The 11999-nt window shown below is 50.2% G+C and overlaps 1 protein-coding gene across 1 annotated transcript in view; it reads right to left on the bottom strand.

Annotated features, from left to right (window-relative positions):
* The window catches only part of PPP2R3B (protein phosphatase 2, regulatory subunit B'', beta), a 29258-nt gene extending 22683 nt beyond the window's left edge, over positions 1-6575 (bottom strand). The window contains exon 1 of the mRNA XM_008591156.1: positions 6399-6575. Coding sequence (XP_008589378.1) covers positions 6399-6425 — 27 coding nt within the window. The 5' untranslated portion in view covers positions 6426-6575. The remainder of the gene's footprint in view (positions 1-6398) is intronic.
* Between the last annotated feature and the right edge of the window lie 5424 nt (positions 6576-11999).

Here is an 11999-nt window from a genome sequence, read left to right as displayed (position 1 = left end):
AGACCGTGGGCCATCCACACTGTGGAGTTCTACGCAGTTGTGAAAAGGAACTGGAAATATTATGTCTACAGCCAAAGTGTTCAGGTACCATGACTTAGTTAAATAAAAGAAGTCCCCTAACAGGTTCACGTTTCCACCATGCCAGCACATTAAGTGTGAATGACGGCATGAAGTAGCCACACCCCTGCCAGCTCTTCAGTCCACCTCAGGACTGGCTGTGACTGGACTGTCTTACTCCATTTCTGCTGTTTATAACAGAATATGGAAACTGGATAATTTATAAAGAAAAAAAATTTATTTCTTATACTTTGGAGACTGGGAAGTCCAAAGTCCAGGAAACACATCTGGTGAGGGCCTTGTTCTTGGTGGTGACTCTACAGCAACCTGGGTGTCACACGATGAGAGAATTGGCTGAGCAGGAGAGCCGACCCGCTCACTGCTCTACTTAAAAATCCATCAGAACCACGCCCATGACTCCATGCATGGATCAGTCCAGTCACAGGAACATGGTCCTCACAATCCAATCACCTCTCAAAGGCCCCTCTTTTCAATCACCGTAATTGGATTTCCCACCCTCTTCATGCTGTTACAGCACGGGTCACGTTTCCAGTACATGAACTGTGGGGGCACACTTGATCCACAGCAGGGACCAAGCTCGACACACTGTCACAGCCTGCTGAGGCTGTGTGTACACATGCTATTCGGGTCATGCTCAGACAAGCGAAGCGTGTGATCTGTGCTTGTCTTCCAGAGGTGCAGAGATGACATAGGCAAATCACTTAACTCTCAAAGCATTCTCCATTGGATAATGCTCCAGGTCACCCTGCTTCTGTGGGAGGCTCAATGAAAACGTGAAAATTTGCTTTTTATCACCAAATGCAACTTCTCCATCCAGCCGGTGGATCAAAGAGTTCTTCCAACTCTTGCAGCCTGCTCTTGCAGAGGGACCTCCAGACAGCTGGGGACATGTCACTGGAGGCAGGTGATGTTGCCAGCTGTGTTCTGGAAGAACACAACAAAGCATGCAGAGAGAACAGGCCTCATGGCGGGAAGCGGCAGCAAGGAACACGCCACACCACATGCACAACACCTTCCCAGGATCTGAGAGGAACGTGAACGGGCTGCAGAGAAGCAGCTGAGGCAGGCATGCTGGGGCTGGGCGTGGGGCTGGGGTCTCGCGGACGTGAACAACGTGGTGAAAGGAGGGTTGTGCAAAGCAAGGACCACCTCTACTAGAGTATCTCTAAGATACAATGTTTAGTGAAAAAATACCCCGCAGTGTAGAAAAGTATGCTACTTTTATCTAAGAAAGGGAAGAAGTTAAAAATGTGTGCACATACGCATACATGTATTTGTATGTATTTGCTCATATTAAAAAATAAAATAATAAAGGGTAAACCAAAGCTATAAAAACCATTACTTATAGGGGTTAGAAGAGCACAGACAGGGATAGAATCTGGACTTATCTGAAAGTGTTTTTTTAGTTTTCTTCTTGGAACCATGTATGTTTTACATACCTAAAAAACAAAATTAAGAAAATACTTTAAAAAGGCAACCCCTGATAGAAGAGAAGGTTCTAACCTCTCGACACATTCTGAGTCCAGTATTACCCCAATACCAAAATCAGACAAAGGAATCCAAGGAAATGACCAACCAGCATCTCTTATAAATACAGATGCAAAAATCACTGAAATCAGCAACATATAAAAAGAATTTTACATAATGGCCAAGTGAAATTTATCCCAGGAATGCAAAGTTGGTGTAACATCCAAAAACCAACTCAGGTAATACACCATATCAAGAGATTAAAAAAAACCATCTCAATAGATGCAGAAAAAGCATTTGACAAAATCCAGTATCCATTCTCAATAAATACACTTTAACTACAAATAGAAAGAATTGTCCTCAACCTGATAAAGGATATCTGCGACAACCCTGCAGCTGACATCAGTCTCAGTGTGAAAGAGCGGACACTCTTCCTGAACGGGGCAGTGGACAAGCATGTCCACTCCTGCACCTCTACTCAACAGTACACTGGAGGTTCCAGCCAGAGCAACCAGGCAAGAAAAAGAAACGAAAGACGTAAACAGTGGAAAGGAGGTAAAACTATTGCCATTTGCAGGTGACATAGTTTTGTATCCACTTTAAAACTATAAGAACTAATAAATGAGCTCAGAAAGATCGCAGGATACAAGATCAATACATCAATCGTATAATAAATACACTTGTGATGACAACCAAAGATAAAATTCAGAAAATAATTCCATTCACAATAGCATCAAAAAGAAAAAAATAATGTGTAATAAATTTAATGAAAGTGTAAAACACATACTTTAAAAACTAAAAGACATGTTTGAAAGAAATTGAAGATCTAAATAAACGGAAAGACAGCCCGTGCGCATGGATCAGAGACAGGAGTGAAATCTCACAGTTCTGTGTGGCCTTGGCATCCATTTAGAAAGGATATCAGTCTAACTTTTTCATATTGTAGTAGGGCTCAGCTACCCTCGCCAGTTTCTTTTTCCAGTGCTACACTTTGGCCAGTTCCTCAACATGGTCCATCCCCATCTGCCTGTGATGGGAACCATGCAGTACAGGTGCTGCCTGGGGATTGGATGAAGAACCCACATCCAAATGGTCCAAGCTGGAGTCCACAGACAAGAGCCCAGAGGTGCAGTGCCTGCCTGGCAGACGGGGCTGCCTGCCTTCCTGCCACTTGCTTTACATGGACCGTTCATCCATTTGCCTCTGAACTCGAAGTGACCCACATCCTGTTCCCTCATGTACACTGGTGGTTGCCACACACTGTGTCTCTCTGCCTGATTCTTCCCCTGCCTCCCGTGACCCTAGGACAGAGGATGGCCCTCCCAACTCCTGGTGCCCTCCCTGCCCAGGATATGTGAGTGATGACTCTTTGAACTTGTTTCCTATCATTGGTGGTGTTCTGAATCCGTGCCTTCCACCAGAAGAACCAGAGAAACTACAGGATGGTTTTCCCCAGGACCAGAAAGAAGACAAGGGCGGGCTCCCAGCACCAGGGCAGTGGGCACTGGACACAGGTCAACCAAGAGCCACAGGGCATTTGCTGGCATAAACAAGTTTCCCGTTTGAGGGCACCCTATCACAGCTCACATAGCCAGGCATGAGGCCATCATCCAGGTACAAGAAGTATCCCCCAAAAGGCACATGTACACTCCCAGGCCCAGCTCCCGTCCATCTCTTGTTAGGGCAGGGATGCCAGCCAGTCTTTGCTGGAACTTCAAATTAGCTGGGGGCTCTCATGACAAAGACGTCATGTTGTTAAGATGGCAGTATTCTCCGAATTGGTCTACAGATTCAATGCAATCCCCATCAGAATACTAGCTGATTTCCTCGTAGAAATTGACAAGCTGATTCTAAAATTCATATGGAATTGCACGGGATCCGAAAGAGTGAAAACAATCTTGAAAAAAGAAGGCAATTGGAGGACTCTTCTTCTCTATTTCAAAACTTACTACAAAGCAACAGTGATCAAGACAGTGTGGTACTGGCATGAAGGTAGAAATATAGATCAACGGAATGGAATCAGATCCCAATAACAAACCCTCACATTTAAGGTCAACTGATTTTTGACAAGGGCCCAAGACCACTCAATGGAGAAAGAATAGTCTATTCAACAAACAGTGCTGGGACAACTGGATTTCCTCATGCAAAAAAATGAAATTGGACCCCTATGTCACTGTACACAAAAATTAACCCCAAATGGATTAAAGACCTAAATGTTAACAGCTAAAACTATAAAACTCTTAGGAAAAATGGATAAATCTTCATGACCTTTGGATTTGGCAATCACTTCTTAGATATGATACTAAAAGCACAGGCAACAAAAGAAAAAATTAGATCAAATGAACCTCAACAAACTTAAAATCTTTTGTGTATCAAAGGACACTACCAAAAAAGTGAAAAGACAACCCACAGAATGGGAGAAAATGTTTGCATGTCATGTATCTGACAAAGGACTTGAATCTAGAATACATAAAGAACTCTTAGGGCTCAACAACACAATGACAACTCAATGTAAAAATAGGCTAAGGACTAGAACAGACATTTCTCCAAAGACAACATACAGATAGCCAATAAGCTCACAGAATGAGGCTCAACGTTATTAGTCCTCAGGGAAATGCAAATCACTGAGATCCCACTTCACACCCACTGGGATAGGAGGTCTGCAATCAAAAAGTCGTACGACAGGTGCTGGAGAGGAGGTGAGGAAATGGAGCCCTCACACCCTGCTGGTGGGAATGTGAAACGGGGCAGCTGCTTTGGGAAGCAGTCTTGTGGTTCCTCACAAAGCTAAACATAGATACCATTAGATCCAGAAATTCCACTCCTAGGTGTCTATATTCAAGAGAAACGTAATGTCTCTCTACATAAGACTTGTACACAAATATTCACAGCGGCACTATTCACAACAGCCAAAAAGTGCAAACAACTCAAATGTCCATCAACAGATGAATGGATAACACAATGGAATATCACTCAGCCGTGAAAAGGCACGAGGCACAGGCACGAGGCAGTGACACGAGCTACAGCACGGATGAACCTCGAACACATCGTGATCAGTGAAAGACGCCAGACACAAAGACCACACAGTGTAGGATTCCATCTACGTGAAATGCCAGCACAGGCAAATCCACAGAGACAGAAAGCAGATTAGCAGTTTCCTAGAGGTGGGGGATGAGGGTATTGGGAGGTAATAGCTAAAGGCTATAAAGTTTCTTTCTGGGGTAATGTTTGCACAACTCTGAATACACTAAAAGCCACCGAACTGTATACTTTGAATGGGAGAATTGTATGGCTTGTGAATTTTCACAAGTTTTCAAAGTGCCCTCGTACATGAAGTTAGCATCCAGGACATAAAAGTATGCTCTACGTGGGAGGGGAGGGTATGGGGGAGTCACCCCTGTAGCAAAACAAGCGAAAGACAGGAACAAACAATTTGCAGAAGAAACCTGAAAACCGACTCCAGAAGCACATTCTAAAGCGGCTCAGCCTTGTGGGCCATCACGACATGCAAACTCCTACCCCAAGGTGTGCCTGTGCTCAGCCCCTCTGATGAGCGCAGCACACCAGCAGAGATGGGAAGGCAGGGACAGAGCCTTGCTCGACGCAGGCTCACATGCTGGTTGATGCCGCGGGTGCCATCTAACCGAGGGGAGGATGTCCTCTGCCCCAGCAATCCCACCCCAGGGTCAGGTGCTGGAGAACTGGGAGAGGACTCAGGGTACATGTCCTTGCAACACGCACACCACCAGCAAGGGTGGACATTGCAGGTCATGGGCATTCCCACAAGAGGACAGCACACAGAAATGAGAATAAATGTGCTGAAGCCACCCATGCCGCGGGGGCAAGCTTGAACACCCACCACCGAAGGAAACCAAATTGTGAACCATGAACACAGCTCGAGGGGCTTCAGGCTAAATTTAAAAAACCACTCATGTATCACTACACGTGGACACGTAGATCCATCTGAGAAGGCCATGGCCCGGTGCACAGAGGCCCCGCCACTCGCATCCCCTCCAAAAGGCCACAGCATTAATGCTTGCTCTGGGAGGGCAACACACGGCGTCTGTGCTCTTCAGTATCTCAGGATAACACTAATGCAATATCCATCCAGTGCTCCAGATTTTCAAGATTTAGGAATCAAATTACAAACTCTCTAAACATCATTATAACCACAGATATAAACCTGTGCTGTGCTCACAAACCTGAGACACCCACCTCAGTCACTCTGTCCACGTCCTCCTGTGTGGAGCTCTGGGGTGAGCTGTGTCATTTCACATGCTGTTGCTATGGACTGACTGAATTGTGTCCCCCAAAGTCCATACATTGGAAACTTAATCCCCACTATAACTATTGAGGGTGGGAAGTCCTATTAAGGTAATTGAAAGGTGGGGCCTTGAGGAGGTGATTGGATTGTAGGACCATGCAGTAGTGAACGGATAAATAATGGTGGTCAGGGGTGTGGTTCTGAGGGCTTTAAAAGGACACTGCATGAGAAGCTATTTCTCTCTCTGCTCCACCATTTTCTGCCATGTGAGACTCCTGCATTGCTGTAAAGCCACAACCAAAGAAGACCCTCACCATTAAGTTTTCCCCAGACTGTGGACTTCCCAGCCTCAGAAACTGTAAGCAATAAGTTTCATTTTCTTACAAAGTACCCAGTTCCAAGTATCTTGTTATAAACAACAGAAACAGACTAATACACCTTGGCCACTCTGCCCACGTCCTCCCATGTGGAGTTGAGGGGGCGACTGTGTCATGCTCACTTTCCTGTGACACACACCTCGGCCACTCTGTTCACACCCTCCTGTGTAGACGGGTGACCCGTGTCATGCTCATACGCCTGTGACACCCACCTTGGCCACTCTGCCCATGTCCTCCATTGTGGCTCTCTCATGTGGGAACTGGGCAAAAGTCCGCTCGATCTTGGCGATGACAGCATCCACGTTCGCCGTCTCCTTCGGGCGTCCTCTGGGGAAGTAGAAGGTTGGAATGCTTTGGCTGGTGGCTGGGGGCAGAGGCTCTTCTTTCTTTGTCTGAACCTGAGAAAGAAAACAGGCAAGGCCTCAGCTAGAACTTGGGCCATCAAACACCTTCTTCACGCTGCCTCGTTATGAACGGAAAGGGAAGCTGTCTGGTACTGAATGTGCAGAGCCCAGGTAATCCGAACTTGGACAAGGAACCCTACATGATGCCCATAGGCAGATGGGACACGTGTGACTGCAATGGTGTCTCCCTACACACAGCAGGTCACTCTGTCCCAAGAGTGATTCCTACATACCATCGCTGACCTGTACCACTGAGCTTCCCCCCACACTGCTGTAGGTGTCATCCTTCAGGCAGGGACAGCTGAGTGCCTAGCATGCCAAGGCCAGGCAGAACCCCTCTCGTGGCCTCTGCAGAGTCCACCCGTGACCCTGGGAGGTTGGGGCAAGCCCTGGGGCTGCCATGGCAGATCCCTCACAGCACAGGGAAAGGGTGGGCCCCCATGACCGCTTGGAGTCTGCTCCTGTAATTAATTACTTCTCATCCTGCAAGGAGGACTATGTCTTGACCGAGTCCACACCTAGACACGGGATGTGTCCTCCTCGGCCCACAGCCTGGGACACGACACTGCATCCTCCTCAGCCCAGCCTGGGACACGGCGCCGCATCCTCCTCAGCCCACTGCCTGGGACACGGCACCGCGTCCTCCTCAGCCCACAGCCTGGGATACAACGCCACGTCCTCCTCAGCCCACAGCCTGAGACATGGCACCACGTCCTCCTTAGTCCACACCCTGTGACATGGCACAGGTCTTCCTCAGCCCACAGCCTGGGACGAGGTACCACATCCTCTTCAGCTGCGCTGCTGCAACACAACGACATGGTAGGCAGGTGGTAAATTCTCAGGGATCTGGTATCAGTGGAGGGGACTCAGACAGTGGCTCCATATCAGAGGTCATGTGTGCAAACATGGGTTGGCTGTACCTGGTGGATAATGGGAAGACCCTGGAGATGCTGGCAAGAGCTGGGTGATCACTCAGGCAAAATGGGATCTGTCAGGCACTGAACACAGGGTTACCGTTGTCGTGACAGATGCAAGGCCAGGTGCCTTCAAGGGCCAGGTGAATGGACAGGGTTGCTAACAGAGCTGTACCCTGGGGCCCTGGGACACACCCTTGGACAGGCTGCGGTCAGTGAGGTGGACTTGGGAGTGGACACTGGGAAGCGGGAAGAGCTCCGTTGTGGGCCGTAGCCCCAGACCACAGGAGAGGACTGTACGATGACCATGGGCCAACGTTTCAGCCTCTCGTTGCCCAAGGACACAGTTTGATCACCCTCTATGCCCTAGGAGGTCCTGTTCCACGGGGATTAGATTACGTGGTCAGAATTCCGAAGCCGTGATGTGCCAGCACTGCAGAGTAGAACCCAAGTGACAACAGACAGCATCAAGCAGAAGCCAGACACCACCAGCCAATCCCTCTGCAAGGTCATTCTTCAACCAAGACCCATGTGTGGATGCCCAGGGTTTGCTGTGAGGAAAACAACTTCCCAATTTCTGCAATGATGCCGAGAGCCATTTCAAATTCCTCTGTGGAGCCTATTCAATTTTCTAAGTCTTTTTTTGGAGAGGCTGAAAGAAAATGGTGCTAACTACCTTGATCTGTCCGTCGCAGCACGGACCGTTTTGCCTTTGTGTGAAGACGATGCTGGTGTTTACTGAGCACCCACAGCATCTTCCCACACATGACGTCACTCAACATTAATGCTCAGAACAGCTGTGTGGCAAAGGCACCACTGCTGCCCCATATTCACAATGGGGAAATTGAGGCGCTGGGGAGTCTGGCCCACAGCGAGGTGGGTGGCAGCTTGGGCCTGGCCTTGTCCTGAGGCACTTCTTACCCAGTACGGCCTCTCCCCTCAGCTCATGGCTAGACAGACACATAAACACAGTGCTCAGCAAATTCAACTTTGTCCTCTGCAGCCAGGACGGAGAAACCATCAGCATCAGTCACACCTGGTAAAGTGAGACAAATGCAGCGCACAGGGATGACGTTACCGCCACCTCCTTTTTGCAAAGACTTTCGGTTCCTCATGACGATGATCCTGCTCATCCCTGGGTTATACCTACACATTTCAGGGTCAATACTCAGGCCCAGCCTCGGGAGCCTCAGACTTCAAAATGGACATACTGTCATGAAGAATATAAAACAAACAAAAACTCCTTTGCCAGAGCAAATTTTCCCATTTGGCCAATGGGTGCTAAGGACCTCACAAAGCTTACCCTGGCCTCCTGATGCCAGAGCTGCACTCAGGACATGGTAGGGTCCCTCCCCTGACTTGATGGCCACATACACACATGCACACTGGTGACCATATGGCACAAGCAGAGAAAATAATTCCATCGTGCCAAACCCAAATGCCACTGGGGGTGCCGGCCTCTCCCAGGCCACCCTGGAAAGCCATGTCAGGGGCTTGGCCCCACGTGGCTCACGCCTGCCACTGTGTCCCTCTCCCCCCTCTGCAGAGACCTACGAACACATCCTGCTCTGCAGCTGCAAGTGACAGCTCTAGGAACTCAACTCTGCACTTGCAAATAAGAGTCTACACTGACAGCCAGCTAGCAAGCCCCTCCTCCTCCTGCAAGGGCACCGACACGCCTGCACAGGACAAAAGGCTGCGAGGGCTGGCTCTGCCTGGGGAAGGAACAAGTGTCTTTGTCCTGGCGACTGTGTGAGAACTGGCCCCAGCACATCCCTCAAAGCGCTGTCTGTGGACACTTGTGTGAACAAATGCCCATGGCTCCTGTACAGTCGCACCATGACCATGTGCTTGAGGACCTCCGAAGAGGGGGACACATGGCCTGGTGTCCCTGGTGCTCATGCTGGCAACTGCCCCGACCAAGAGTCCTAAAGTGAGCTGTCACTGCCAACAGGCTGGCTCCTGCTGTGCATTATTTAAATATGCAGGAAGGGTGACACAGTTTAGATGTGTTTTTTCCCCCAAAGCTCATGTTGAAGCTGACTCCAGCTGCTCTATCACTTTCTGCCACAAATGGAAGCAGCCTGAGGCCTGTGCTAGATGCAGCTGTTGCAGAATCCTGAGCCAAAGAAGCCTCTGTTCCAGTCTTGCTCAGGTACTGTTTTCTAGCAACCCAAACACAGACTAAGACAAAGGGTGAGAAGCCCTACAGCTGCCCCGATCTGCAACAGAGGCTTGGGGTACAGGCCCCATCCTCATGCGTCTGGGGGCTCTCCACAGCCCTCATGCACACCTCTCCTGCCTATGCATGGGGCAGGGATACAGAGGGGCCTCCACCCTCGAGGAGCCAACCAGGGCAGGCAGGGAGACAGAAGCCCACAGCTGAGGGGTGGGGAGCCCAGGCTGCATGTTGCTGCCCTGCCCAGGTGAGGGGAGCGTGGATGAGGGTTAGGCAGTGGGGGCCTGCAGATGCCCTGCGCGGCCAAGAGACCCTGAGGGAGAAGAGGGTGACTGGACAGAATGTTGCCCGCACAGCACAGGGCTCATGTGTCATGAGGACAAGGGCAAGGGGGGAGACAGGGGAAACGAGGCAGGAGGAGGGGGATGAGGGGTGCTGGGGTATGGACACAGGGGTGCAGGTAGGACGTGATGCTCCAGGGAGGAGGACAGGGAAGGAATTCTGAACTGGGTGAGCAGCTACTACAGTGTCCAAGAGGAACAGGACACGGGCACTGGAGGGAGTGGGGAGGTTAGAGACACCCAGGAGGGGGATGGGAAGAGGCTGAGGGTCAGTGGATTGTCACTGAAGCCACCACATCAGAACCAGGCTGGGCTGGGGTCTACAGCTGGACCCTACCTGGGCTGGCAATTCTCCAGCTATTGAGAGGAAGCTGGGGGCACAGAGGCCCAGACCCCGAGTTAACCTGGCCTTGTGTCCTGCGGCCGCACATGGCAGGTCGAGGGCTGGGGCCAGCGGGGGAGCCGCCACTAGGTGCAAACTGGTGTGGGGAGGGTCCGGTCCCTGCCATCACAAAACTCCACCCTGTTTAAGGCCCCTCAGCCATCAGAGAGGGAGAGCTAGCAGGGCCCTGAAGGCACCCAGAGGAGGCCCCTCACGCCTGGAGCAGAACCAGACGAGAAGGGCAGCTGCAGCCCATGGCCAGACCTTCCAGCCTCTTCCGCTGGCGCCACGCTCAGCCCACTCCTAAACCTCCACCACAGCCAAAGCCACAGGAGCCTTTCCCAAGCCCAGCGGCACCCCATCCCTCCCAGGCCCAGCTCCCCAAAGCATTCCTGGCTGACTGAGCCTGCGGGAAGCACCTCCCTGCACTGCCCCATTTACCGGGCCCTCCTCCCCTCCCCATCCTTCTCAGACCCCATCCTCCTCCTCCCCCCACCTCCTCAGCCCTCATTCTCTTCCCTTCCTCCTCCTCCCCCTTCTCTCCTCCAGGGCCCAGCCTCTGGGTGGTGGGAGGGCCCAAACCCAACTCTCTCAGCTCTAAGCACATTCATATGCTATCCCAAATTTATCCTGCAGGCCGGATCTCCCCTGTGAGCTCCATACAATATCCAACTACCTGCTTCCCACTTCCCAGGATGTACAAGTCCTCACCCTGAACCCCATGTACACAATGCAGCCGCATGTCACAAGCAGGTCACTCCCCTAACTCACGATCATAGGATCCTCTCGGCTGTTCAACCCTTAAGCCAATGGGCCCCCCAATCCCCCCCCCCCCGCCCCCGCGCAGTCCTGCCAGACTTTTCCAAAACACATCCCTCGTGAATACAAATGAAAAAATTTTAAACAAATTTTAGCAATTGAATCCAACAATGTAAGTACATCATGACCAAGTGGGGTGTATCCAGACTTGGTTTAACATCTGGAAAAAAACAAAACTGTGATCCTCATGTAACAACCTTTAAAAATATATATACACTTATGTCAATAGATGAAGAAAAAGCATTTGATAAAATCCAACACCCACTCTTCTTAAAAACTCAGCGAACTATGAACAGATGGGATAAGGGCATCTGCAAAACATGGATACTCAGAATGGCAGCCATGAAGTCCTCCCTAAGAGGGACCAGCAGGACGTCTGCCGTGCCACCTCTATTCATCACTGTGCAGGAGGCTCTAGCCAGTGCAATCAGGCAAGAGAGAGAAACGAGGGACCCAAGATCAGAGGAGACAAAGAGAAACAGCTGACCTTCCCTTGCAGCTTTTTTATGGAACATGCTCAGTCACATCCACATGTGCTGTTTGAGGAGATCCATAGAACTGATAAGCCTCTAGCCAGGCTGATCAGGAAACAAAGAGAGAAGACACAAACTGCCAGTATCGGGAACAAGCCCATGGTCTCACCACATTTTCTCAAGTCCCAGTTACTGTGCTTCCTGAGCCCCCAGCTAGTGGACTGTGCGCTGAGGCAGCCTGGGCTTTGAAGCAAACTCACAGGGTGCCGGGGGTTTAACCTTCAAGGGAAACACAGAAGTG

This window comes from Galeopterus variegatus, unplaced genomic scaffold (assembly GCF_000696425.1).
Source record: "Galeopterus variegatus unplaced genomic scaffold, G_variegatus-3.0.2 Scaffold6710, whole genome shotgun sequence".
NCBI lineage: Eukaryota > Metazoa > Chordata > Mammalia > Dermoptera > Cynocephalidae > Galeopterus > Galeopterus variegatus.
The sequence above is the reverse complement of the archived record's forward strand: the minus strand, read 5'-3'. Positions and strand labels throughout refer to the sequence as shown.